General features: G+C 35.6%; 1 protein-coding gene across 1 annotated transcript; it reads right to left on the reverse strand.

The window, feature by feature from the left end:
• Nucleotides 1-12,760: 12,760 nt before the first annotated feature.
• Nucleotides 12,761-15,420, reverse strand: LOC105441215 (collectin-12-like). The gene is made up of 4 exons (XM_030983679.1): nucleotides 15,417-15,420; nucleotides 14,895-14,996; nucleotides 14,395-14,532; nucleotides 12,761-13,396 (listed from the first exon to the last, which is right to left on the reverse strand). The coding sequence occupies exons 1-4, from the start codon at nucleotides 15,418-15,420 to the stop codon at nucleotides 13,017-13,019; spliced, it is 624 nt and encodes a 207-aa protein (XP_030839539.1). The 3' UTR covers nucleotides 12,761-13,016.
• Between the last annotated feature and the right edge of the window lie 9,546 nt (nucleotides 15,421-24,966).

Below are 24,966 nucleotides of genomic sequence, written 5' to 3' on the forward strand. Positions count from 1 at the left end.
TCTATCCGAGGTGAAGGGGGCACTTCTCGTACCTAACTAAGGGCACTTACTAGAGATTAAAAAGGGCACTTATGATAATGTAAAATGGGTTCTTGAAAAAGTGGGGGCCCTTTGCGCCCCCTGCCCCTTGGGAGGGCCGCCACTGCTTCACAGGCTGTGTTGGACACTTAATACCAAGTGGATTCTCGTTATTAAACCTTTTTGGACCTAGCTTCAAAGCTTGGGTCTTATTTACATTCATTTTCAAACCTGACATCTTATCAAAATTATGCAATTACAAAGGGAACTTTTAAGCAGATTCTATACCGTCAAAGACACAATGTTGTATCGTCTGCACATTGAATAATCTTTACCTTGGCATTATTAACAGATATATCGTTTATACTATCGTTATCTCGAATATACCAGGATAATGTTTCGACTGCTAAAATTAATTGAGAGGGAACTTAGCGGATCCCCCTATTGACCCCCTCTCCGATCCAAACAGGAAACGTCTCAATGTTCCGATAGAAAATTCCACTCTAGTGAATCAAATGCCTTTTCAAAATCCAGAATAAGCAAAATACCCGATATATTTTTGAGTTTGGTATAATCCATAATATCTTAAATTTTTCTCACAGACTCCCCCATATACCTTCCTTTCACGAAAACCCGTTTATATTCTAGACCTGAACAACAGATTTTCTATAATATTCCAAAATGTTAAATACCATTAACATGAGAAACCATCGTTACCTGAGCTCTTGCTTTTGGCCATTTTTCTAACGGCATTTAAACATTCACCAATTGAAAGATTGTTTTTACACTTTACAATAGGGCCTTCACGGAAAACGGTATTTAACTACTGATGGAGCCACCCTACTTAAAAAAAGACTAATAAATAAAATAAATAAATAAATAAAACAATGTCGCCTTCTTCTAGACAGCGGATAAATGTACTATATAATATACATGTAGAATCATGCTGAGTATTCTTATCAAATCTTGACCTGCACACATTTTTATAATATGCAATCTGCATAGACAATATTAGTTCTGGATAAACAAGCTCAGTGCAATCATCTGTTATCGACTTTTTACACTGCTCCTTCCGCGAGTTTCGCTTTTCAAGGCATTAAGACAAAAAAATACTTGTACTCTTTTCACCCTTTTCGGCCTATCTAATTCCTGAACGTAGAATTATATCAATCCATCTAATATTTTTCCATATTTTTCTTCTAGGGCATTTCTTACAACATGAATCTCATTAAGTGTAGCGTCTGGCGGATCCTAAGCAAGGTTTTTCTTTAATTTATCTAATAAACTAGTTAAATCAGATACTCTATCTCGTCATAGTTAATTTCCTTGCTTGGTACTTTATCCATTCCCATTTAACTTTAAAAAAGTGGATGGAAGTGGGATGGCCCTTATGAAGGTCCCTGTGCTTACCCTGCCCACGAACATCACATGAACATTGCTTCCTACATCATGCCTCTCTGTTTAAGTCATTTATGAAATGTTTAATTTAAGAAAACAAATCTTTTCTTTTTCTGGTCTGTTTTACACATTAATTACCTTTTATTATTTCAAAATGTATCATCTTTTGTTTTTCTCTTTTCCTCAAGCGAGGTTTTCATTTCTTTAATTTCAATACATATTTACATTAATTACTATATAATTGAATTGGAAAAAACATTGGCTAAAAATTAAAGTATGTTCAACAATTCTTACAGCTTAGTATGATTTTCTTTGCCAACACATTCATAAAAACACAATTTTAGCAACGACTTGAATTAAAATAACATAGTATGCGGGTAAATAACAGAACTATTCACAATCTTTTTATCGTAACATTTATAGTTTGCATATTGCGCACACCTTAAAATGATATTCAGGATAGTATATTTCTTGTTTCTATATTTCCTTACCTACAACTAATATCTGTTGGCTGACTTGAAGTTCTACTTTGAATAAGTAGAATGTCAAATGATAAGTTATTTTCCAACACATAATCACATCTTTGCAATCCAACAAAAGTGAAACCTTGAATCAACTTTTTCACAAGTGCATAAATTATCATTCACCATTTGCGATTTAAACAATTCTTTTGAGGCAATAATCTTGTGAATCATCTTGAAGTTAAATTGTTTAACTTTAGTATTACGAATTTCCTTTGAATTAAATGAAAATCCCTTTTTTTAAACAAAGTCATTATCTAAATCTAGAAATGAATCATGTACAATATGCTTATATTGAAACGGGCATTAGGTAAAACGGCAATGAAACCAAATCAGGCTCATGGTGACCATTTCACTTTGATTGAAACAAAAACATAAAATACTTACCATTTTACAGATCAATCTTCAAGGGCTTCCAAATGTGATCCAACAGCACGATGATAACCTGACGTTTTTCTCGGATAAAAAACAAACAAATTTGGCAAAGAAGAAAACAGATGTTTGAATACAGAAAGGCGTGAAATATTAACTGTAAGATTCAAACTGTAGGCTAAAGCTACTGATCAACGGAGATGTATTGAAATCGCAGGAGACATTATGACTTGATACCTTTCGTCGACCAATTGTAAATGGTAAATGATACGTTTGTCCTTCTCTGCAGGCGGTGAGCTGATACGAGAACGGGATTGATATGAACAGATAGATTAAAAAGGAAATACCGTCAATTGGTCGATCAAAATTATGATAATGATTGGTGGATTGATATTAATGGGACAGATGATTGGATAGCTCTGCAAGGGATGGAGCTAATGTGATGATGGTTTGGTTTTAGTTTTTGTTTGTAAAGTCACCCATTACTTAAGCAGCTTGTTGTATTGTGAACAGAATTCATGAGATAGCTTTTAACGCCGATTATTGTTGTTTCTTTGTTTTTTGTTTATTGCTTTTGTTTGAAAAAACACTCGTTATCTCAGAAACATTATACCTTTGAATTAAGTTGGGGGATAGCTCCTTGAAATAGCTATCAGCGCCGATAATATGTGTTAGTCTTTTTGGGGGGCTTTTGTTTATACACGTTATCTCAGAAACATCCAAATTTTGGATCGAATTTAGGGGTTAGCTCTATTAGATAGGTATTAGCGCCGATGAACTTGTTCTGAGGGTTGGGACGTACATAATTTTGCTCGTGAAAATAATTGTTACGCTAATAACATGCTAAAAGTGAGAAAATTATGAGTCAGCTTGATGGATACTTTTCAGCGCCAATGATTTTTAGAGGGGTGGAGTTGTATATTTTGTTTGGGGAAAACACAAGTTACCTTAGCAACATGTTGAGTGGATCGTAACTATGGGACAGCATTAAGGGATAGCATCGACCATTTTTGTTGTTGACGTTACGATAGAAACAGGCTGATTAAATTGTGAAAACAGATGTTGAAATGCACGTTACGATAGGAAAAAGCTGATTAAATTGATAGCTACGATACAAGAAGAAGAAAAAATCGACCGTTATGCACAATCAGTCGATTGGATATCGAGCCTCATCACAATCAATAACACCGCCGCGTCACATTTTAATGCTTTAATGCTTTCACTGGATGACATCGTTTTTCTCCCAAACGTTAGTACTTTCAAAGTTTTGTTTATTCGAAATTTGAGAATAAAATAGGGTTCATTACCCTGGACGAGGTTTGCAATTGTGAAATAGAAAAACTCTCCCTTTTTCGGAAGAAAGAACCCTATTTCATCTCCCGACTTATCATTATTAACCTTTGAAATGATGAGCATCCGGAGAAACGCACCTTGGAATTGTGAACCGTAGGAATAAAGAATCTTTCTGATTATTAAATCTTGGGAATTATTTATCTCCGAGATAATGAACTTTCGGAATCATAAAACTTCGACAAAAAACCAAATAAACTCGGTTTAGTAGGTTAATTTACCGAGAATGTTACATCTAGGCTAGCAAGTTAATGAGTCATTTTAAACATCATGTTGGTCATCATATTGTCCCGACTAAAACTTTCTTCAAAATAAACAAAAAAATAATTACCTTGCTCACAAGGAGACAAATACAAATGAAATTTCTAATTTTACACCTGAGTGTTGAATTTTGGATTACTATCGGCACAATGGTTTTTAGAGAAGTGGGGTTGTATTTGTTTTTCTTGGGGGGGGGGGGATTGACACACGTTACCTTAGAAACATGTTGAGTGGAGTTAATTAATGGTATAGTAGGACAGGATGTATATTTATAGCATCAACCATTTGTGTTGTTGAGATGGACGTTACGATAGAAACAAGCTGATTTAATTGAAGGCATGAAACAAGAAAAAAAGGGAACCCAACCGTCATGCATAATCAGACAATTGGATATCGAGCCTCATCACATTAACTGCCCAACACATATTAATAACGTGTCACACTTTAATGCTCTCGCTTTGGTAGAATAATGGATGGCACAGTTTCCTCCCGAACGTTTGTACTTTCAAAGGTTCGTTTATTTGAATTCGGAGAATGAAATAGGGTTCACGTACTCTGAGACAGGTTTGCAATTGTGAAAATAAAAATTCTCTCTTCGTTTCGGGAGTAAAAACCCTATTTCATCTTTCGACTTATCATTATAAGCCTTTTAAATGACGAGCGTTAGGATAAACAAACATCAGAATTATGAACTGTTAGAATAAAGAATCTTTCTGATTAATAAACCTTGGGAATTATGTTCTTTGAGATAATGAACTTTTGGAATTATAAACCTTCGACAAAAACTAAAAAAATAAACTCGGTGTAGAAGATTAATTTTCCGACAAGGTTACATTCAGCATAACCAAATTAATGAGTAATTTTAAACATCATGCTGGTCATCATATTGTCCCGACTGAAACTTTCTTCAAAATAAACAAACAAATAATTATCCTGCTTACAAGAAGACTATTGGAAAAGAAATTTCTCCTTCTACACCCAAATGTTGAATTTTGATACATTTAAAAATTATGAGATTTGGAATACTTATCGGCCCCAATGGTTTTTGGAGAGGTGGGGTTTTATTTTGTTCGTTGGAGGGGGGGGGGGGGGGGAAACACATGTTACTTTAAAAACATGTTGAGTGGATCTAAATTATGGGATAGCAGTATTGGATAGATACTGATAGCGTCGACCGTTTTGTTATGTTGTTGAAATGCACGTTGCCCCCTGAGGACAATTACCTCCCGAGGACAACTGCACCCGAGGACAATGGCTGTCGGCTGTGTGACAATTTCGTAAAAGAAGCATAATGATATACATTAAATATATCATACAAAAACAAATTTGCAGTGGGTGCTGCAGCACCCCCAGCACCCCCTCTTCCTAGGGCCCTGCATATATATATATATATATATATATTTATATAAAAACATACATATTAATGTCCAGATATCTCCTCGGAGTTCGAGAAAATACACCAGAATATAAAAAATAATGATGCTCCTTACACGTAGAATTTAAAAAAATGTTTGCTCTTAGGGCTATCTGTCTGTAATTATTACTACTTTAACTTATTAATTTGGTATATGTCTGTCGGGGACCCCACTGGAAATAAACTCTCGAGCTTTCGTGGGTTATACGGTTCAAGCTAACTTAATTTTGATCTGTTATTCTTGTTTATTGTATGTTGGAAGCTTTTCGAATAAAAATCAATCAATCAATCGTGTCAAGTAATGATTTTATTTAACTTACAAAATTATCATCGTTTTGCGTCAGAATATGCGAAACCTATCCCGAAAATGCGCCAAGGTGCAAGGAGATGGGACACGAATAATGACTTCACAAAGAAATAAGAAGGAGTTTCCAATAAAAAAGAGGTTGATGTGATTTCTGTTATAAAAAAAAATATATAAATACAATTAATGGTTGTTTTTGTGCAAGTCAATAGGCTAACACATTATGCTGCGGGACTTCGCCAATAGGAGGCGCTGTTCAGTGAGTCTAATCGTAGGTTTATGCTTTATATGTTTTATATTGATTTATATGTTTTATATTGCTTATCTTGATAATTTCTTGCTATGTAAATTTCTTGCTATGTGAAATTATGAGGAAGGAAATAAAATATCATTTAAAACAAAAAAAAATCTACACTTTAAACCTTCCTCTACTGTTATTTTGATAATACACTGTTACATGCAAGAATTTTTTTGTTTTCCTTTTTTTTTCTATGTTCATTGATTGATGTAACTCATGAAGTGTCTTGTATCAAAGATCTTGTTTTATATTGCTTAATTTGATAATTTATTGTTATGTGAATTTCTTGTTATGTGAAATTATGAGGAAGGAAATAAAATGTCATTTAAAACAAAAAAATATGCTTCTTTCATCTGTTCTTTCCGTTCATGGTAGAAAATACTAATCACCCTTTCCCGATGCTGGGTTGTATATAACGTGATAAAAGAAGTTCTTTAATTTCAATTTCTTATCCGCACATTCTCTCAGTATACATCACGTCTTTTCAATTTTTCTCAATCATGTATACCGCTTATTATCATTTTTTAAATACATCATTTAACTTTTGTATTTCTATGTCTTAAAAATCTCTTACTTCATTGTCTTCTCATATTCTCTCACTCTTTTGTGTTCCTCTCTTTTAAATCATCCCAGTCCCTTTAATTAAACAATTTGCTCCCTTTACCACCTTCGCTTATTCTTTCAATCTTTATCTGAGTCTTCTTTTCAAATTATATCACTCTATCATACATCTCTTTCATGACAAATTTCTCTCACTTTACATCAATATCTTTTCACATTCTCTCACTCTTTATCTCTTTCTTTCGAGTTATTTCACTTAATTATACATCTCTTTCATTACAACTTCTCTCAATTTCTCCTCTCCACTCTTTCTTATGTGCTGTGTATCTCTCTTCTTCTTACTCAAACAAACACAATTGACAGGATAGTAATTGAGACTAATTATAGCACGTCAAACAAATATTTAATCACTAATGCTACTATTTTAATGACTTTACAAAATGAATCATCCTGTAAAATTGACAACTCCCATTGTTTCAAGTTTGCCTATTTACATCAGCTTTACTTATAGTAAATACTTTTATTAGCTTAGAAATAATGTTTACGGTCAAAACAGTAATCTTTATAAAAAAAATTTCAGGCAGTTCTGAAAATGCAAAAGCACTGTTCATTACAATTGCAGACCCATTCACTAAACTAAAATATGCCCTTTTACCCTCACTATCGACAATATTTCCACGATGCATTATTTTATGAAAAAGACGGTATTTATCTTGCCTTCATTGTTAAAAAAAGCTCATTAAAATAATCTTCTAATTCGCTTTTAAAATGTGTATTTCTTTCATGTCATGATCGGTCATGTTCGTGTTTGATATTTTGATACTAACGGTTTTACTCTTTCACACAAATCTGGCACAAACGGATGTTAACATGGCATTTCAAAACGATGTTGCTCAGTGCAGAAGCGTGTATGGATTAATGTAATCAATGTATCATTGGAAAGCATATTACTACTACTCTATGGAAACAAGGAATCTTATTATACACCTCATAGATGTTCACAAGATCTATTTGTTTTCGAGTTTCATTTTTTCTGGGACGCAGTGTATAGTTAATAATTTATAAACCGAGCATCTTAATTTAAAGTACCCATATTTCACTTTAAAACAATATCTATATAGTTTATATATATATATATATATATATATATATATATATATATATATAGTTTGGAAGATCAAATATTGACTTTTGTCTTTCTTTATTCTTTTTCCTTGTCTTGAATTACTTATATGACATGATGTCGTGTATTGCATATAGTTTTTCATTGAGGGAATGCATTTATTCATTTTATTCAATCTATTTATGTAATGATTGTGAAATATAAAATAAGATGAACTTGAAACTTAAAACCAGTGGCATAAATTGCCGTGTTTTTTTACACATTGACGTTACAATATCTGTTTCCGTTATTCACTAGTTCTATTCGTATCTGAAGTATAAGCTCATTACTCGAGACCACAGCCAGATATGTATATCGCTATGTATATGCATATATATATGTATATGTGTATGTGCATTTACATGTACATGTAAACAGGTTCCTATATTTGTATCATAGACCCTATAAATACTCTACTACACAAACTGCACTTTTATGTCTTCATCAAATATCTTTGACGTTTCATGATTTCAAGAAGCACTGACTATTATCATACGATGAAGTTTGAACAAAGTCTTTTGGTAATAAAGTAAGATTATATGATACACAATAAGAACAGATCGCCACATTCGTCATCTATGTGTGACCGGGCCATAATGTATGTTATTATGCATTCAATATATTTGTGTAATTTCGTTTATTAGCTTTTTAAAATTATATACACTTAAAATAGTGTATCAAACCATATTATATTCGTGAAAATGTATGATGAAAAAAAGAAAAAAGATGCAGAAACCAATAGATCAAATCAAATCAAATCAAATCAAATCAATTCAGTTTTCCACTCCCGCGCAAAGCGCGGAAGCCTCGCCGTTTCATTAAATTAAAACTCTTAATCCTTGTCTGAGTTTATTTTTCGCCGATCCCGTGCAAAGCGCGGAAGCTTTCTTACGTTTCATTAAATTATTAGAGAAAGAAGACGATTCGTTGTATCGTGTCCTTGTCTGAATTCAGTTTGCAGCAATCTGGTTTCCATTGTCTGACAACACACAAAACCTTACAATCATCACGGTACACATAGATTGGCATATTGCAAGCTTTGCATGGCACGCACACACATGAGCTGACTAGCCATCCGGGTAAGTTCAAAGTCCGACAAGACCCATGTACTATCAGCTGGTTACCACGCACCGCGCCGGTATCGAGTGTCGCGAGTATTATTGGGTGGCGTGCCAGCTAGGAATACATGGATTTTGTGAAAGAAAGTTTAAAAATAACACTAACAAGCGTCATTTGTGGCTGTCGGCTGTGTGACAATTTCGTAAAAGAAGCATAATGATATACATCAAATATATCATACCAAAAACAATTGCAGAGGGTGCAACCCCTCTTCCCATGCAGGGCCATGCACATACATATATAAACATACATATTAATGTCCAGATATCTCCTCGGAGATCGAGAAAAATACACAAGAATATAAGAAATAATAATGTTCCGTACACGCAGAAATTGTTTTAAAAATGTTCGCTCTTAGGGCTATATATATGTCAAGTAATGATTTTATTTAACTTTCAAAAATATTATCGTTATGCATCAAAATATGCGCATCCTATCCCCATAAATGCGCCAAGGTGCAAGGAGAGGGGACACGAATAATTACGTCACAAAGAAATATGAAGGAGTTTCCAATGAAAAGGAGTTTGATGTGATTTCTGTTATAAAAAATATATAAATAAAATTAATGATTGTTTGTGTACAAGTCAATATGTATTATGCTGCGGGACTTCGCCACTAGGAGGCGCTGTCCAGTGAGACTAATCGTAGGTATAATCTTCTTTCCTCTGTTCTTTCCGTTCATAGTAGAAATACTAATCACCCTTTCCCGATGCTGGGTTGTATATAACGTGATAAAAACAGTTCTCTAATATCAATTTTATATCCGCACATTCTCTCAGTCTATATGTATATCACGTCTATTCAAGTTCTCTCAATCATGTATACCGCTTATTATCATGTTTTAGATACATCATTTAAAATGTCTCTGCCTTTATCAGCTTTTTACAATCTGTTACTTTTTATTTCTTCTATTCAAATCCACTTACCTTTTGTATTTCTATGTCTTAAAAGTCTGTCACTTTATTATCTTCTCATATTCTCTCACTCTTTTGTGTTTCTCTCTTTCAAATCATCTCACTCCCTTTCATTAAGCAATTCGCTCCCTTTACCACCTTCGCTTATTTTTGTAATCTTTATCTGAGTCTTCCTTTCAAATTGAATCACTCTATCATACATCTCTTTCATGACAAATATATCTCACTTAAAATCAATATCTTCTCACATTATCTCACTCGTTATCTCTTCCTTTCGAGTTTTCTCACTAAATTATACATGTCTTTCCTTACAACTTCTCTCAATTTCTCCTCTCCACTCTTTCTTATGTGATGTGTATCTCTCTTCTTCTTACTCAAACAAACACAATTGACAGGATAGTAATTGAAACTAGATTATTACACGTCAAACAAACATTTAATCACTAATGCTACTATTTCAATGACTTTAGAAAATGAATCATCCTGTAACATGGCAACTCCCATCGTATCAAGTTTGCATATTTACATCGGCTTTACTTACATTAAGTATAATGATTAACTTGTAAAATAATAGTTATATTCACAGCAAAAGTAATAATAATGTTAATGATAATAATAATAATAATAACAGCAATACTGATAAAATAAATATTCTTATCAAAATGTAAGGCACCCATCAATTTGATTCTTGTTTTTTAAATATCTTTTAACTTGCTCTTTTTTCATTTGCAGACCCATTCACTATTAAACTAAAGTTTGCCCTTTTACCCTCACCATTAACAATATTTCCACGATGCATTATTTTATGATAAAGATGGTATATATTAATCTTGCCTTCATTATTAATAAAGCTCTATTTTATTTATTTATTTATTTATTTATTTATTCGGTTTAAAAACATCAACACGTAAAGTTCAGGAACTCATAATGGTTGATTTACAATGAAATTGAATAGTGTAAACAAAATTGAACCAACAAATATACACTTAAGAAGAACATATTGTTTCACACACATGAAAATATGGTTACAATACAATATACAACGGCTGGCTAGATGTGGCTAGACCAAGGCGAGATATGACAAGGAAATCGAAAAGAAGATAAATGACTAGAGAGAGAGAGAGAGAGAGAGAGAGAGAGAGAGAGAGAGAGAGAAGAAGCGGTGAGAGAGAAAGAGAGGGACAAGAAAGGGGAGGGTAGAAAGAAAAAGAGAGAGGGGAGGGAAAGAGAGGGGAGGGGAGATACGGAGGGGAAGTGAGGGAGAGAGAAGTAAGAGAGAGGAAGAGAGAGGAAGAGAGAGGAAGGTAGAAAGAGAGAGAAGAGAGAGGGAGAGAGTGAGGTATAGAAAGAGAGGGCGAGAGAGAGGATAGAGGAGAGAGAGAAGAGAGAGAAAAGAGGAGAGAGAGAAGGGGATAGAAGAGAAAGAGAGAGAGAGAGAGGGAGGAGAGAAAAAGAGAGACATGGAGAGGGAGGGAGAGATAGAGAGAGAGAGAGAGAGAGAGAGAGAGAGAGAGGAGATCTTTAAAAGGCAAATTAAGAAACAAGGTAGATAAACGTAGCATTAAAACATTAAAACATTTCTTATACACATCTACACAGGAGAAGGCGCACCGGAGCGTTCAGAGAAGACAACAATGGATTGGCCTGCAACGCATCGTCGCGTCCGCTCCGAAGGCCACGGTACGTGCGGCTGCACATGATGGTCAACATTTCAGCATTTTCAAGAAATTTAGAGTAGCTAGAATGTACAGGCAATTTGGCAGTAAATAGCAAAATATAATCAATACCCTTCCCGACAATGTTGTGCAAAACATATAAAGCTAATTGTTAAAGAGTTGACACCTCTATTAATTAATGGAAAAACCCGCATTTCTTCAATATTCTGGATCAGAAAAATACAGCTATAATAAAGTATTGCACCTTGTAGTGGTTCTAAAGAGTCACAACTAGGATGTGAAGCTAATCGCTAAGTTGACACCTCTATTAATGGAAAACCCGCATATCTTCAATTTAACGAATCAGAACATACGGCTATAATAAAGTATTGCACCTTGTACATGTATCAGGTCTAAAGATTCTATAAAATAATCTTCGCATTCGCTTTTAAAATGTGTGTTTCTTCCAGGTCATGATCGGTCATGTTCACGTTTGATATTTTGATACTAATGGTTTTACTCTTTTACACAAATCTGGCACAAGTAGATGTTGACATGGCATTTAAAAAACAATGTTGCTCAGTGAAGCGTGTGTAGATTAATGTAATCAATGTATCATTGGAAAGCATATTACTTTTACTCTATGAAAGCAAAGCATCTTATTATACACCTATATTTATTCACAATATCTATTTGTTTTCGAGTTTCATCTTTTCTGGGACGCAGTGTATAGTTAATAATTTATAAACCGAGCATATTACTTTATATTATCTCATATTTTACACTACATCCATATTCATTTTACCTTAAGTTTGGAAGATAAAATATTGACTTTTGTCTTTCGTTATTCGTTTGCCTTGTCTTGAAATACTTATATGACACGATGTCATGTATTGTAATAGTTTTAATGGAAGGAATGCATCTATTCATTGGATTCTATTTATTTAGGTTATGATTGTATATGATAGAATAAAATAAACTTGAAACTTAAAACAAGTAAATAAAGTCATAAACTGCCGTGTGTTTTGACATATTGACGTTACAATATTTATTTTCGTTATCCACTAGTTCTAGTCGTATCTGAAGTATAAGCTCATTACTCGAGACCACAGACAGATATGTATATGCATATGTATATGTGTATGTGTATTTACATGTACATGTATAAGTAAGTATAATTATGTATACAGGTATGTATATTTGTATCATGGACCCTATAAATACTTTACTACATAAACTGCACTTTTATGTTGTAATCAAATATTTTTTGACGTCTCATCATTTCGTGAAGCACTAACTATTACTATACAATGAAGTTTGAATAAAGTCTCTTGGTAATAAAAATGAGATTCTATAAAACACAAAAAGAACAAACCGCCACTGATTCTAGTCATTAATATGACTATTTTCGAATTGCTTGAATGTAAAGATGAAAAGTGCTCCGTCTTTTAAACACCATAAATTAACACCTCCGTAACAATCCTTTCAGTGCTCTTCGTTTGAAAATTAGTGCATGGAACGACAAAAAACCACAAACTTGAACATTCATACAGCTCCGATAGACTTATACACACAATGACAAAGCAACGAAAACCTGATTTTACATGTATCCAGTGGTGCAACCAGGCGGTATGAAAAATTGAAAGAAACAACTCCAATTTTTATATCCCTATACTTCTTTCTCGCATATGAATCTATTTATCCAGGAGCAATACCAATCATGCCATCCACTATATTGACCCCCACACTTAATACTAAAACAGTTTCCATGATCATTGAACGAACCATCGCTAAAATTATTATATGTAGGACTTGATCCGTCTAGCCACCTTGCCTCACTGGGACTTGAGCCGGTCAGCCCGATCCAGTAGTAATTGTACTGACCATGCTCCATGATCATGAAGTTCTCTTCCTCTTGCGACTCGATGAAGACCAGATGGGATCCGAATTGGGAACAAGCTAAAACCGCAGAAGCATGATCCATCCAGCGAGTGCTGAAATTGTAGGACGACCCGCCGAATTCACAATCCACCGGAGGGGATGAGCATGCTGAAAAGATGAAAATACAATATGTAAATTACTCAATTTTAAGAAAGTAGACAAAGTGGTTATTTGGGTATAGAAACTGAAATATTTAAAGAAAAAAAGATAATGATGATAATGATGACGAAAATAATAATAATAATAAAAGTCGATGCAAAGACATGAACAAAATTACATCTATAAAAAGCAATACCTACAGGAACTTTGCTCACCATCGCAGATAGCAATGGTATTTTATACAGTTATTTTTGTTTTTATGAATGAAACATAGGGAGGAGGGGGGAAGGGAGAGAGCGAGAGCGAGAGAAAGAGAGAGTGAGAGAGGCAGACAGACAGACAGAGAGATAGAGAGAAGGGGAAAGTGGTAGTGGCAAGACTCATTATAATGATGATCAAATGCATGACGTCAATGTATTGTTTCTATTACTCAGACTCAGATAAAGACTGAAAGAGTGACAATATTAATAGGCAATTTATATAGCATCTATCTAGACAACTATATTCCGAGGCGCACTAATAATTAACCCGGCTTTAGCCTTGCTGCCATTACGGCGCTCCAGTATTTCAAGGAATTAATTCCTACCAGGTACCCATTTACCTCACCTAGGTCGAGTGCGGCAAAGGAAGATTAGTTGCCATTAGGCATTACGGCGCTCTATTATTTCAAGGAATTAATTCTTACTAGGTTCCCATTTATCTCATCTGGGTCGGGTGTGGCAAATGGAGATTGATGCCTTGCCAAAGGACATTAATGCCGTGTCGCGGATTGAACCACGACCTTTGAATTTCAAGTCAAATGCTTAAACCACTCGACTGACACACAAAGATGAAGAGAGAGCGAAAGAGGGATGGAGGGGTGGTCGGTGAATAGGGAGGGGAGAAAGAGGTAGAGGGGGAGAAAGAGGGAGAGGGGGAGATAGAGAAAGAGAGGGAAGGTGTAGTTGCTTGAAACATTATAATAATGATCGAAAGCATGACATCATTTCATTGTTTCTCTTACTTACTGGAGGCGGTGGTTTCTTGCGATGTCGTTGTGGCTGACACCGTGGTCATAGGCCTCGTAGCCGTCTTGGTCGCCACGTCCGTAGTCGATAATTCTGCTGACTCTAAAACGTTTGAAGGTTGTTGCAAATGAAACCACACTTACAAAGCAATATGATTAGGAATGACAACCTGAACATGATTACAGAAGGCCAAAACAAAGAAAATTGTGCTCCATGACAACATATAAATTGTATCAGTCTATTTATTTCATGTGGTATTATTTGTGTTTGTAGATTTAGTGATGCTTTGTCAAAGCCCATGAATTTTACCAAATAATTTATCTAAATGTGTTTGTTGTCATTAAACTCGTGGGCGAACGAATGAGACGGGCGCCCGTGACAGGAAAGGGATAAAGGCTGAGAGAGAGAGAGAGAGAGAGAGAGAGAGAGAGAGAGAGAGAGGGGAGAGAAAGAGAGAGAGAGAGAGAGAGAGAGAGGGGATTTTTAATTATTTTTTTTACTTGAGGTGGTGGTTTCTTGCGATGTCGTTGCCTCTGATCGTTCTGGCATCGTGGCCGTAGGGCTCATCGCGGACTTGGTTTTCGCTTCCGTTGTCACCGACTCTGAACGGAATAAAAAATAAAAAATAAAATTAATTAAAAAATTAATTGAGTGGGACAAAAAAGGAGCCGGAGTCAGGTATTGATAGGGGATCAGACAGACAGAAACAAAGAACATGCAAAGAGGGAAGAAGAAGAACAACAACAACAACAACTAAAACCTGGTCGTTAAATTTATAGACAAAATGTAAATTTAAAAATTTGACGGGCACTAGCTGCCTCCTTATAAAGTGTTTGATTGACGCTCATGAAAGAATGACCAAATAAATAAATAAGACTAGAACAAACAAGAATTAGACGGTCACTTCCCCCTTAAAAAGTGTTTTAGCGACGCCCAGAAAGGAGTGAAAAATAGAGTCAGATATAGACCGAGAGAGTGGGAGAGAGAGGGAGAGAGAGAGAAGGGGGATATAGTGGCTAGACCCATTATGATATTATGATCAAAATAAATGCACGACGTAGACATACTAGACGTAGTGGTGTTTTGGGAAGTCGTTGTGTATGAGCGTTCCGATATTGTACTCGTAGGGCTCATCGTAGGCTTGGTCGTCGCTTCCGTCGTTGACTGTATGATCACTGAAAATACCAAATAACAACAACAAATAAACATAACTGAGATAAATGACGATGCATAACATTATTTTCATTGAAATATCTCCCCGCCGGCTGTCTCCACGCGCTCTTAGTCAGGGTACGGGGATAAGGTCAAGAGCGGAGGCGGGGGGGGGGGGGGGGGGGGGAGCTGATAAAAATCGGAGAAATATTTTCCCGGTGGGACTCCCAATTCTATGAAATAGCACCGAAAGAGGGCAGTGATGTACTTTCTTTTTAATCATTATCATCCTCTTCTTCTTCTTCTTCAGTTGCAGTACCGGCAAACGTCATGTATTGTCGTACTGGTGAGGTGCAGTGCAGAATGTATGTACAATTTCTGATAAAAGATACAGCAAACTCTTTGCTCTTTGCTCATTCATTGGCCACTCATTAATTGCTCATTAATTGGCCCGATACTATATTATATTACACCTACTTTCATCGCAGTGTCTCCCTTGAAACCCACTTGAGCAGGTACAGTTGTAGCCTACCATAGTCTCTTCACACCAGCCGTTGTTACAGAGGTTTTCGTTACAATCTGCGAAATAAGTTATAAACAGGATAATACTCATTATCATATATATAAATATAAATATATATATATATATATAAAGCTTCCAAGTGGTACAATGAATCAGTGTATTTAATATCTTTAGCGTAGTGCCCAGATGACAGATCCATATATGACAGAAAATAATAATAATATTGTATGGCTTTGTTTACGTGTGATACAAGAATATATTGCTATTACAATATTGGACTCGTCTGCGACTGGTCCAATATTGTGATAGCGATAGCAATATATCGACGAATCCAATATCGTAAACTCGTCTGCCGTTTCACCGTTATCAAACGAAATACCAACCAATATAATTATAAACCATCAATAATTAATACTCAAATCACCCATTAGCCTGAAATTAAATATCAATGAATTTGCTATTAATGGATTGCCAGTCAGTCTTCTCGCTCTTTTGAATAGTCTTCTAAATAAACGATAGTTGTTACTTTTCGGCTGGAACGATTCAGTTTCACAATCTAAATAGGTTTTACAAATTAGGATGGCATTGTCACTGGGTCGAAAAGAGTGTTAGTTCCCTGAAATATCTTCGACATTCGATTGAGTTAAAACATAACAAAAATATAAGATATTCTTCTTGTCATGATGGGACAATAATTTTGTCACATACATTTTTATTATCATTATCATAATTACTATTATTGTTGTTCTTGATATCATTAATGTTAGCATAATAATCATTATCATTATTATATTATTTTATCATCATTGTTACTAATATTAATTTTATAATCATACGTATTCATATTATCATCATCTTCATTACTATTATCATATTTTTTCATCGTTATTATTACTATTACATATTATCATAATTGTTATTGTTAGTAGTAGTAGTCATCGTAGTGTAAGTATTAATATACGTAGCAGTAGTAGTAGTAGTAGTAGTAGTAGTAGTAGTAGTAGTAGTAGTAGAAGTAGTAGTAGAAGTAGTAGTAGAAGTAGTAGTAATAGTAGTTGTAGTAATAATAGTAGTAGGAGTAGTAGCAGTAGTATAAGTAGTAGAAGTAGTAGTAGTAGTAGTAGTATTGTTAGAAGTAGTAGTAGTAGTAGTAGTAGTAGTAGTAGTAGTAGTAGAAGTAGTATTAGTAGTAGTAGTAGTAGTAGTAGGAGTAGTAGTAGTAGTAGTAGTAGTAGTAGTAGTAGTAGTAGTGATAGTAGTAGTAGTAGTAGTAGTAGTAGTAGTAGTAGTAGTAGTATTAGTAGTAGTAGTAGTAGAGGTAGTATTAATAGTGGGGTAGAGGTAATAACAGAAGTTGTAGTAGTAGTTGTAGTCAGACGCGTACGCAGGGGGGGGGTGTTTGGGGGGGTTAAACCCCCCTTTGGTATTTCTATGTGTGTAAACCCCCCTAATAAATCCCTAAACCCCCCCCCCCCCCCTTTGGATTTTTTTTTGTTTTTTTTTTGTAATTATTAAAAAAAAACTAAAAAAAACCCATGGCTGACCGAAGAAAGGTGACCTTACCCCCCCCCCCCCCCCAACGGAGCAAAATGTCAAATTTTCAAATTTCGAGACCAAAAAAAAAAAAAAGTGTCCGCTTACCCCCCCCCCCCCCCCCCCCCCCCCCCCCCCACCTCCCCCAACCAAAAGTTGTTCAATAGATTGACCTCTGAACAGGCAGGGAAGTGGGACTGAAAAAAAACCCATGGCTGACCGAAGAAAGGTGACCTTACCTCCCCCCCCCCCCCCCCCAACGGAGCAAAATGTCAAATTTTCAAATTTCGAGACCAAAAAAAAAAAAAGTGTCCGCTTACCCCCCCCCCCCCCCCCCCCCCCCCTACTGAGCGACTTTTTGGCCGGCGCGATTTTCAAATTTTTCTGAGTCGTTTCGAAATTTTGGACCCGATTTAAACCCCCCCCCCCCCCCCTTGAAAAAATCCTGCGTACGCCACTGGTTGTAGTAGTAGTATTAGTAGTTGTAGTAGTAGTAGTATTAGTACTAGTAGTAGTAGTAGTAGTAGTAGTAGTAGTAGTAGTAGTAGTAGTAGTAGTAGTAGTAGTAGTGGGGTAGAGGAAATAATAGAAGTTGTAGTAGTAGTAGCAGTAGTAGTAGAAGAAGTTAGGAGTTGATATCAAACTTTAATGATATCACTGAAGTCCGTGTTATCTGCATGTAGATTTATTGATTAAACAAAGAAACGATTTTGACATATGAGAATAAACATGAATACAAAATGAAACCTACACGGGATTCTGCATATTCTATGCCCGCCCGGGATCCCTTCTTTACTCTTCCTTTGGTGGCACCCGCCGATGACAGAAGGGAAAGGGATGAGTTTGGGGATGCTCTGCACCATGCTGCCATCGCGGAGTCGCATCATCTTACACTTTTGGAACATGGGCAAAGTGTAATTTAGGCCGTACCAGTCTGAACAAGATGTCCTATCCGATAACACAGGCAAGGCTGTGAAGAATATATTAGAACATTAATTGCTATTTGTTTTCTCCCTCCTCCTACGCCTCTTCTCCTCCTGCCTCACCTCCTTCTTCATGACCTCCTCTACCTCCCTCTTCCTCTTGCTCCTCCTCCTCCTCCTCCACCACATCCTCCTCCTCCTACCAGCCCTGCTACTTCTCTCCACCCCCTCTTCATACTCCTCTTCCTCCCCATTGCTCCTCTCCTACTCATCCTCATATAGCCCTCATCGAGCCTAATCATCATTCCCTTCCCTCCCTTTACCGCTCCTCCTCGTCCTTGCCTTAAACCCTCTTCTCAATCTTGAGGATGCAGGTTTTTTAACATATATTTTGAAACATTTATTAGAGAGACTTTTTTCGGATGTGTTTTTTGGTTTGAGATGCCATGTTCATCAGGTCAAGTTTGAGGGCATAAATCCTTGTCAATGGTTGTGTCTGCAAATCGTGACTATACTATTGGCTGTGTATACTTCACCTGCTTGTTTTGATACAGCCAGAAACAGGCAGATCTACGCTCTGCCCAAGGATTTATGAATTGTGATAAAGTGTCAAAATCAGTCTGTGCTTGCAGACTAACTTAGGTTTTTCACTTCGCTCTTATTTCGCTTTATTGTGGAAATTTTGTAAGCCAGCTATGTTTTTGCAATATTCAAAAAATATTACGGATATGTTAAGTTAAAAAAAATACTTACCGAAGGACAAGCAGGTTACGGTACCAAGCAGCAACTTCAAAAATACACCTATCTTTGGGTCTTTAGCCTGTATTTAGAAAAATATTAATATTTTTTAAATCAGCAAGAACAAGAACAAACAACAACTGAATAAGTTACTATGATGAGCATTTTGAAATGGATGATAATGGTAATACTGATAATGGTGATGATGATGATGATGATACGAGCAATTACCGTTACTTATACAACACATACATGTTCCACTAACGTAATTGATGAGACTTTCACATCTGTCAACGAGATTTTATAAAGGTTTCATTGGCCAATTTCGTAGTTTTTCCAGCAAATTTGATAAAACGTTCGTTCAATTTATCGTAAACACTATTTTTGGTGGAGACTGTCATTTACTTTAGGGGATTGGGCAGGTTTGTAAAAACAAATTTACCCAGGGGGAAGCAGGTTTTTGAGACATGGAATGTCGTTAAAGGTCGGGGGTATCAACGTGTGGAGGGAACCCCCCTGCACCATTTCTAAGTGGACTTCCTTGAAAATATACTGCTGGAACAAAAAATGGCGGCCATTTTCCAAAAATACTGTTGAACTATCTTTGAGATCACTTTTTACCATGTGTGAGATGTCATATGAAAAAGAATTAAATTTCATACGGGGTGATAACACATTTCATGAAAAATGTTCTTTGATACATATCATCATAAGTGATCTTTTTTGCATTTGGATTTCGTTACCTTTGAGTTTTCAAAGGTTACGAAACCGGTATTCGAGATAAAGACCTTATGCTCCTTACGTATGTGAAATGGCGCAGCGGTCAGACAGAATTAAAATAATCATGAGACAAATTAGTAAACTGTTCAAAACAACGTAAAGGTTATCCTATGTATTGATACAAGATAATGTGAAAGCTTAACTACATTGCATCATTTTAAACAATGAAGCACCAAATCACGAGGCAAAATTTAACTTTTAAGCATTATGCACAATGGCCTGACTCAAATTCGTTCCATCAGCCCAAACTTGGTACAAGGTAAAACTTTTTAAAGACCGTGGTGCTTATTCACTGCGGGAGGAATATTATGGATAGGCTATCATTTGAAAGAAAATTACTTACTTTTCATCATGAACAAAATTTCAAAGTCATATTAGTTATTAAAACGGGAGTTACATAGTATTTCAGTCCCCGATCAGAGACACGGTTCAGGACTTATATGTGATTATGCACCAGGACTTGTATGTGATTATGCACCAGGACTTATATGTGATTATGCACCAGGACTTATATGTGATTATGCACCAGGACTTATATGTGATTATGCACCAGGACTTATATGTGATTATGCACCGGTTGCACACATACTATCAGTGATGCCCTGGAGAAGCTGAAGCCCGTTTGAGGTGATAATATCAGTTACAAACTCCACACACTCTTGCAAGCACCAAAGATTCTTAAGCACATTGTGAAAAGTGGAAGAGGTAAATTCATGAGAAAATTTCAAATGCGATCCCCTTCACAACCGCCTACGACCACCTGCTAAATGACCAGATACCACAATAAAGTGGAGGTGAAAGAGACATTGTAGATTATAGGTAGCAGCAGAGGATGCTATCATCAGGTATCAGCAATGTCTATTTAATTTAGAAGAAAAACATAGGTGTGGAATACAAATTAATTCAGAACCCAGAGCCCCGTCTTATAAACAGTTGCGATTTATCCAAACTGAGGAGCCCAATGCTGCCTGTCCAAACCAATTTTACATTGAAATCAACTCACAACTCTGTATAAACCGTGACGTATGTACGGATTATGGCGCCCAGAGCAATTGATGAGACTGCACCCCCCCCCCCACACACACACACTTTCGAATGTTTCTACGTAACTGTGCAAGCGAGGGAGCAATGCGACCGGCTAAGGAAATTCGCAAGGGAGCGCAGCGATCAAGTAGTAGTATAGAGTACATAGATAGGTCGTTTTCTATTTATTCTTCATTAAGTGTTGAACACAATTAATGAAAATTGTGGAGTAATACAGTTGAGGGATTTAGCAAGGTAACCAAAATCTAAGATTTTTTTAAAAAGTTGAATCGCATTTAAGAAATTAAATTGTATTGATGTCAAATTTGGAACCATTTGAAAATGCTATCCCATCCCTCCCCCCATAAACTATCTATATTTGGGCACAAATTACGAGATCGGGTCCATAATTTATGCGAGTCGCATCCGAGCTTCAGATAATGTTCTATTTCTAATGCATTTTATCTTGCATATTGGGGCGCATGTATAAGGATAAATAGTTTTCTACCTTTTCGCCGCTCACGTATCTCTTTTTTATAGTTTTGCGCTCCTTTTTTGTGCTCTCTAAAAAATCACGTGTCCCAGCCCCCATAGAGATGCCACTGTGTAGATTAAACTGTATTAATCACAACTCTTGATAAAGACACTGTACTAAACCCATTCATGTTACTGTATTCTTACTGATGAAGTAAATAGTTTTTTTTTCTTCAGAAAGTAGTACTTGTAACTTTTAATTTGGGTCAAAGTGTATATCCGAGAGACATAAGCCGGGTAGGGCATTGGTGTGTATGTTCTCTTTTAAATCATCAAATAATTTGCCAAGACTCCTTTCCCTCATTATGATGTCATTCCAAGTTTTCGACGTTATGGTAAAAATGTCATTTCGTTTACAAAATTACCTCAGACCAGATGTATTCAATCAAGCATTTAGCGACATATAGACTCGGATATGACGTTTTTCTGGCAACTTGCTGCCTGGATATGAGGTGACGGTTGCCCAAATGTCGATACGTTCAAAATAATCAGGGGAGCTGAGTATCTAGTTTTTATAGAGTGATACCGGTCTTTCAATTCAATCCAGGTCTTTTATTATTGTACATATGGCTGATTTAAAAATGTATTATACAAAACAAATAATTTACGCCCGTTTTCAAAGTAGGGGAAGGAAAGAGGAAATACATTGACAAACATGTTTCGAAGCCAGTTGGACAATTATATTTTAAATGTATTGATAAGATTCCGTGGGAAAAAAGACTAGTTTTGGATTGCAATGAATGTACTATAAACATAATGCTTTGCACGAAAAAATGTTGTTCTAGATGAGAGAGAGAGAGAGAGAGAGAGAGGGAGAGAGAGAGAGAGAGAGACTGAGGGGATGGGTTAGTCACAGAAGGGGTGTAGGGTGTAAGTTCTGAACTCCACCATCCATTATATTCATGTTTCAGACTAAAAATAATGACTATCACCTGGATCCAGATCTTATCTATGAATCATTCAACCGATAGCCTGCATCATTTTTGAACCCACATCATGCCCTACACAACATATTGCCCCCCCATCCCGAAATTTTTCTTGATGTTAGTGAGGGCGGGGGGGGGGGGGCGTGTCAAAGGATGGGGGAGGTATACACTATGCCCATGTTTCAGAGAGCAAATCATGTCTGTCACTTTTAAAATTTTATTTATTATTTGACCAATAGCCTAATTTAGTTTCAGAGAACACATTTTTCGGTTGCTATGGAAATCATTGTCATATCAACAATATTACTCATCTGCTTAAAGATAGCGTCTACTCGCGATATATTCTATTTTCATCTATTTGACAAATGCTTAGGAGCAGACGGCCCTTAGCAAACAAAATGTCCATTTTAGCTCATATCAAAGTGAAAAAAAATAGAGCGCTATAACTTTTTGTTACAAAGCAATGAACTTGGATATGATATCCAAGGTTTTCAGAAAGTTCCAAGTCAGTAGTCATCATAATTATCTAAATATATACGGAAAAATAGGTATTAGGGGTATATGTTTGGTAAATTTGTAAAAACTCTTTTTTTTTTGGTCAAAATTATTATGCAAATCATCCCCGAACCTACTTAATATACTTAATATTATATCATCTTGTACGAAACTTATTTTGTTTCATATGACACCTCACACATAGAAAAATGAGTTTCAGAATTGACAAAAGACTTAACTCCGTTTCGTTGACAATCAGCCATGCATGAAGTCTTTCGTCTACGGCTGATTGTCAACGAAACGGAGTTAGGTCTTTTGTTAATTGCACATGTGCCATGCAAGATTCAAATTCATCGAAGAAACTGAATAATTTCAATGAACGAAATGCTAAGTGTTAGTCGGTTGCTCAAAATGATTTTGAATGTATGAAAGACAGGATTACGTGATCATGTCATTCTAAAATGTATGTACGCCTGACGAAAAGCGTAAATCACCCACGAATTAGAATTTCATCACAGGAACATTGCTTCCTATATCATGCCCCTCTGTTTGAGTCATTTATGAAGTGTTTAATTTAAGAAAAAAAATCTTTTCTCTTTTTCTTGTTTGTTTTACACATTCATTACCTTCTATCATTTCGATGTGTATCATAATTTTTTCTCTTTTCTTCAAACGAGGTCTATATTTCCATAAGTTTAATACATATTTAGATTAAGTACTATATAATTGAATGGGAAAAAACATTGGCTAAAAATTATGTTCAACAATTCTTACAGCTTAGTATTATTTTCTTTACCAACACATTCATAGCTTAAAAAAACAATTTTAGCAAGGACTTCAATCAAAATAACAAAGTATGCGGGTAAATAACAGAACTATTTACAATCTTTTCAACGTAACATTCATAAATTGCATATTGCGCACAATTTAAAATAATATTCAGGAGAGTATATTTCTTGTTTCTATATTTCCTTACCTATACAACTAATATATTTTGGCTGACTTGAAGTTCTACTTTGAATAAGTAGAATATCAAATGATAAATTATTTTCCAAAACACAATCACATCTTTGCAATTCAACAAAAGTGAAACCTTGAATCAACTTTTTCACAAGTGCATAAATTATTATTCACCATTTGCGATTTAAAAAAATTATTTTGAGGCAATAATCTTGCGAATTATCTTGATATTAAATTGTTTAACTTTAGTATAGGATTTCCCGGCCAAATTCGCGTGTTTGTCATTCGAACTCATTTACTTTGCATTTAAGTTGGCGCAGATCGGCTTTGCCATGCCAATTATCATTCAATTTTCCAGTTTTTGTATTTAATTAAGCATTTTGGTCGAAGGGTTTCATAGATCTGTCATTCAATTTAGAAACTGCTCAACTAGCATTCAGATTAATATTCACTTGTCGAAGCGTAATTGTTATCATTCAAATTAACACCTGTCATTCATATTCGTTATATTTTTATTCAAGTTAGGAATGTTAGGGGGAAGAATTGCAACAAACTTTTACAGTTTTTAAATAATGCAGTTAAAATGCATGATTTGTCATTGGGGTCTAAGCTGTTATTCCATTTATTTATTTTCAGGACAATGCAGATGGGTGTAGTCAGACATAAAGTAAAGAAGGAGCGAAATTAAGGGATATGGCATTTCTGCACGGACATGTTCATATACCCGGGAAGGTGGGGGTACCCTCAATCGCCCCTTTTCCCTACAGACTCGGAATTTTACAAAAGTAATTCACATCGTCTCTTATACCCAGCACATCCCTCTGTTTTTCTTAAAGAGTTTCATAGTTTACTTGCCCGCCAGCAGATCGATGGCTAAAAACATGGCTAAATAATGAATCTTGTTCAAATTGTTGACTCTAGTCCCTACCCCGTCACAATACTGTACCCTTCTTCCATAATGAAATTATGATGAAATTATGATAAA

The sequence above is a fragment of the Strongylocentrotus purpuratus genome, unplaced genomic scaffold (assembly GCF_000002235.5).
Source record: "Strongylocentrotus purpuratus isolate Spur 01 unplaced genomic scaffold, Spur_5.0 spur5_scaffold_13, whole genome shotgun sequence".
In the NCBI taxonomy this organism is placed as follows: Eukaryota; Metazoa; Echinodermata; class Echinoidea; order Camarodonta; family Strongylocentrotidae; genus Strongylocentrotus; species Strongylocentrotus purpuratus.

What these genes read in the sequence shown, in the direction of transcription:
- LOC105441215 (XM_030983679.1), bottom strand. An exon ending in GCAAGAAACCACCACCTCAA is followed by an intron (nt 14,533 to 14,894) that starts GTAAAAAAAATA and finishes TTGCTTTGTAAG; the next exon opens with TGTGGTTTCATTTGCAACAA. An exon ending in GCAAGAAACCACCGCCTCCA is followed by an intron (nt 13,397 to 14,394) that starts GTAAGTAAGAGA and finishes TCATCTTTTCAG; the next exon opens with CATGCTCATCCCCTCCGGTG.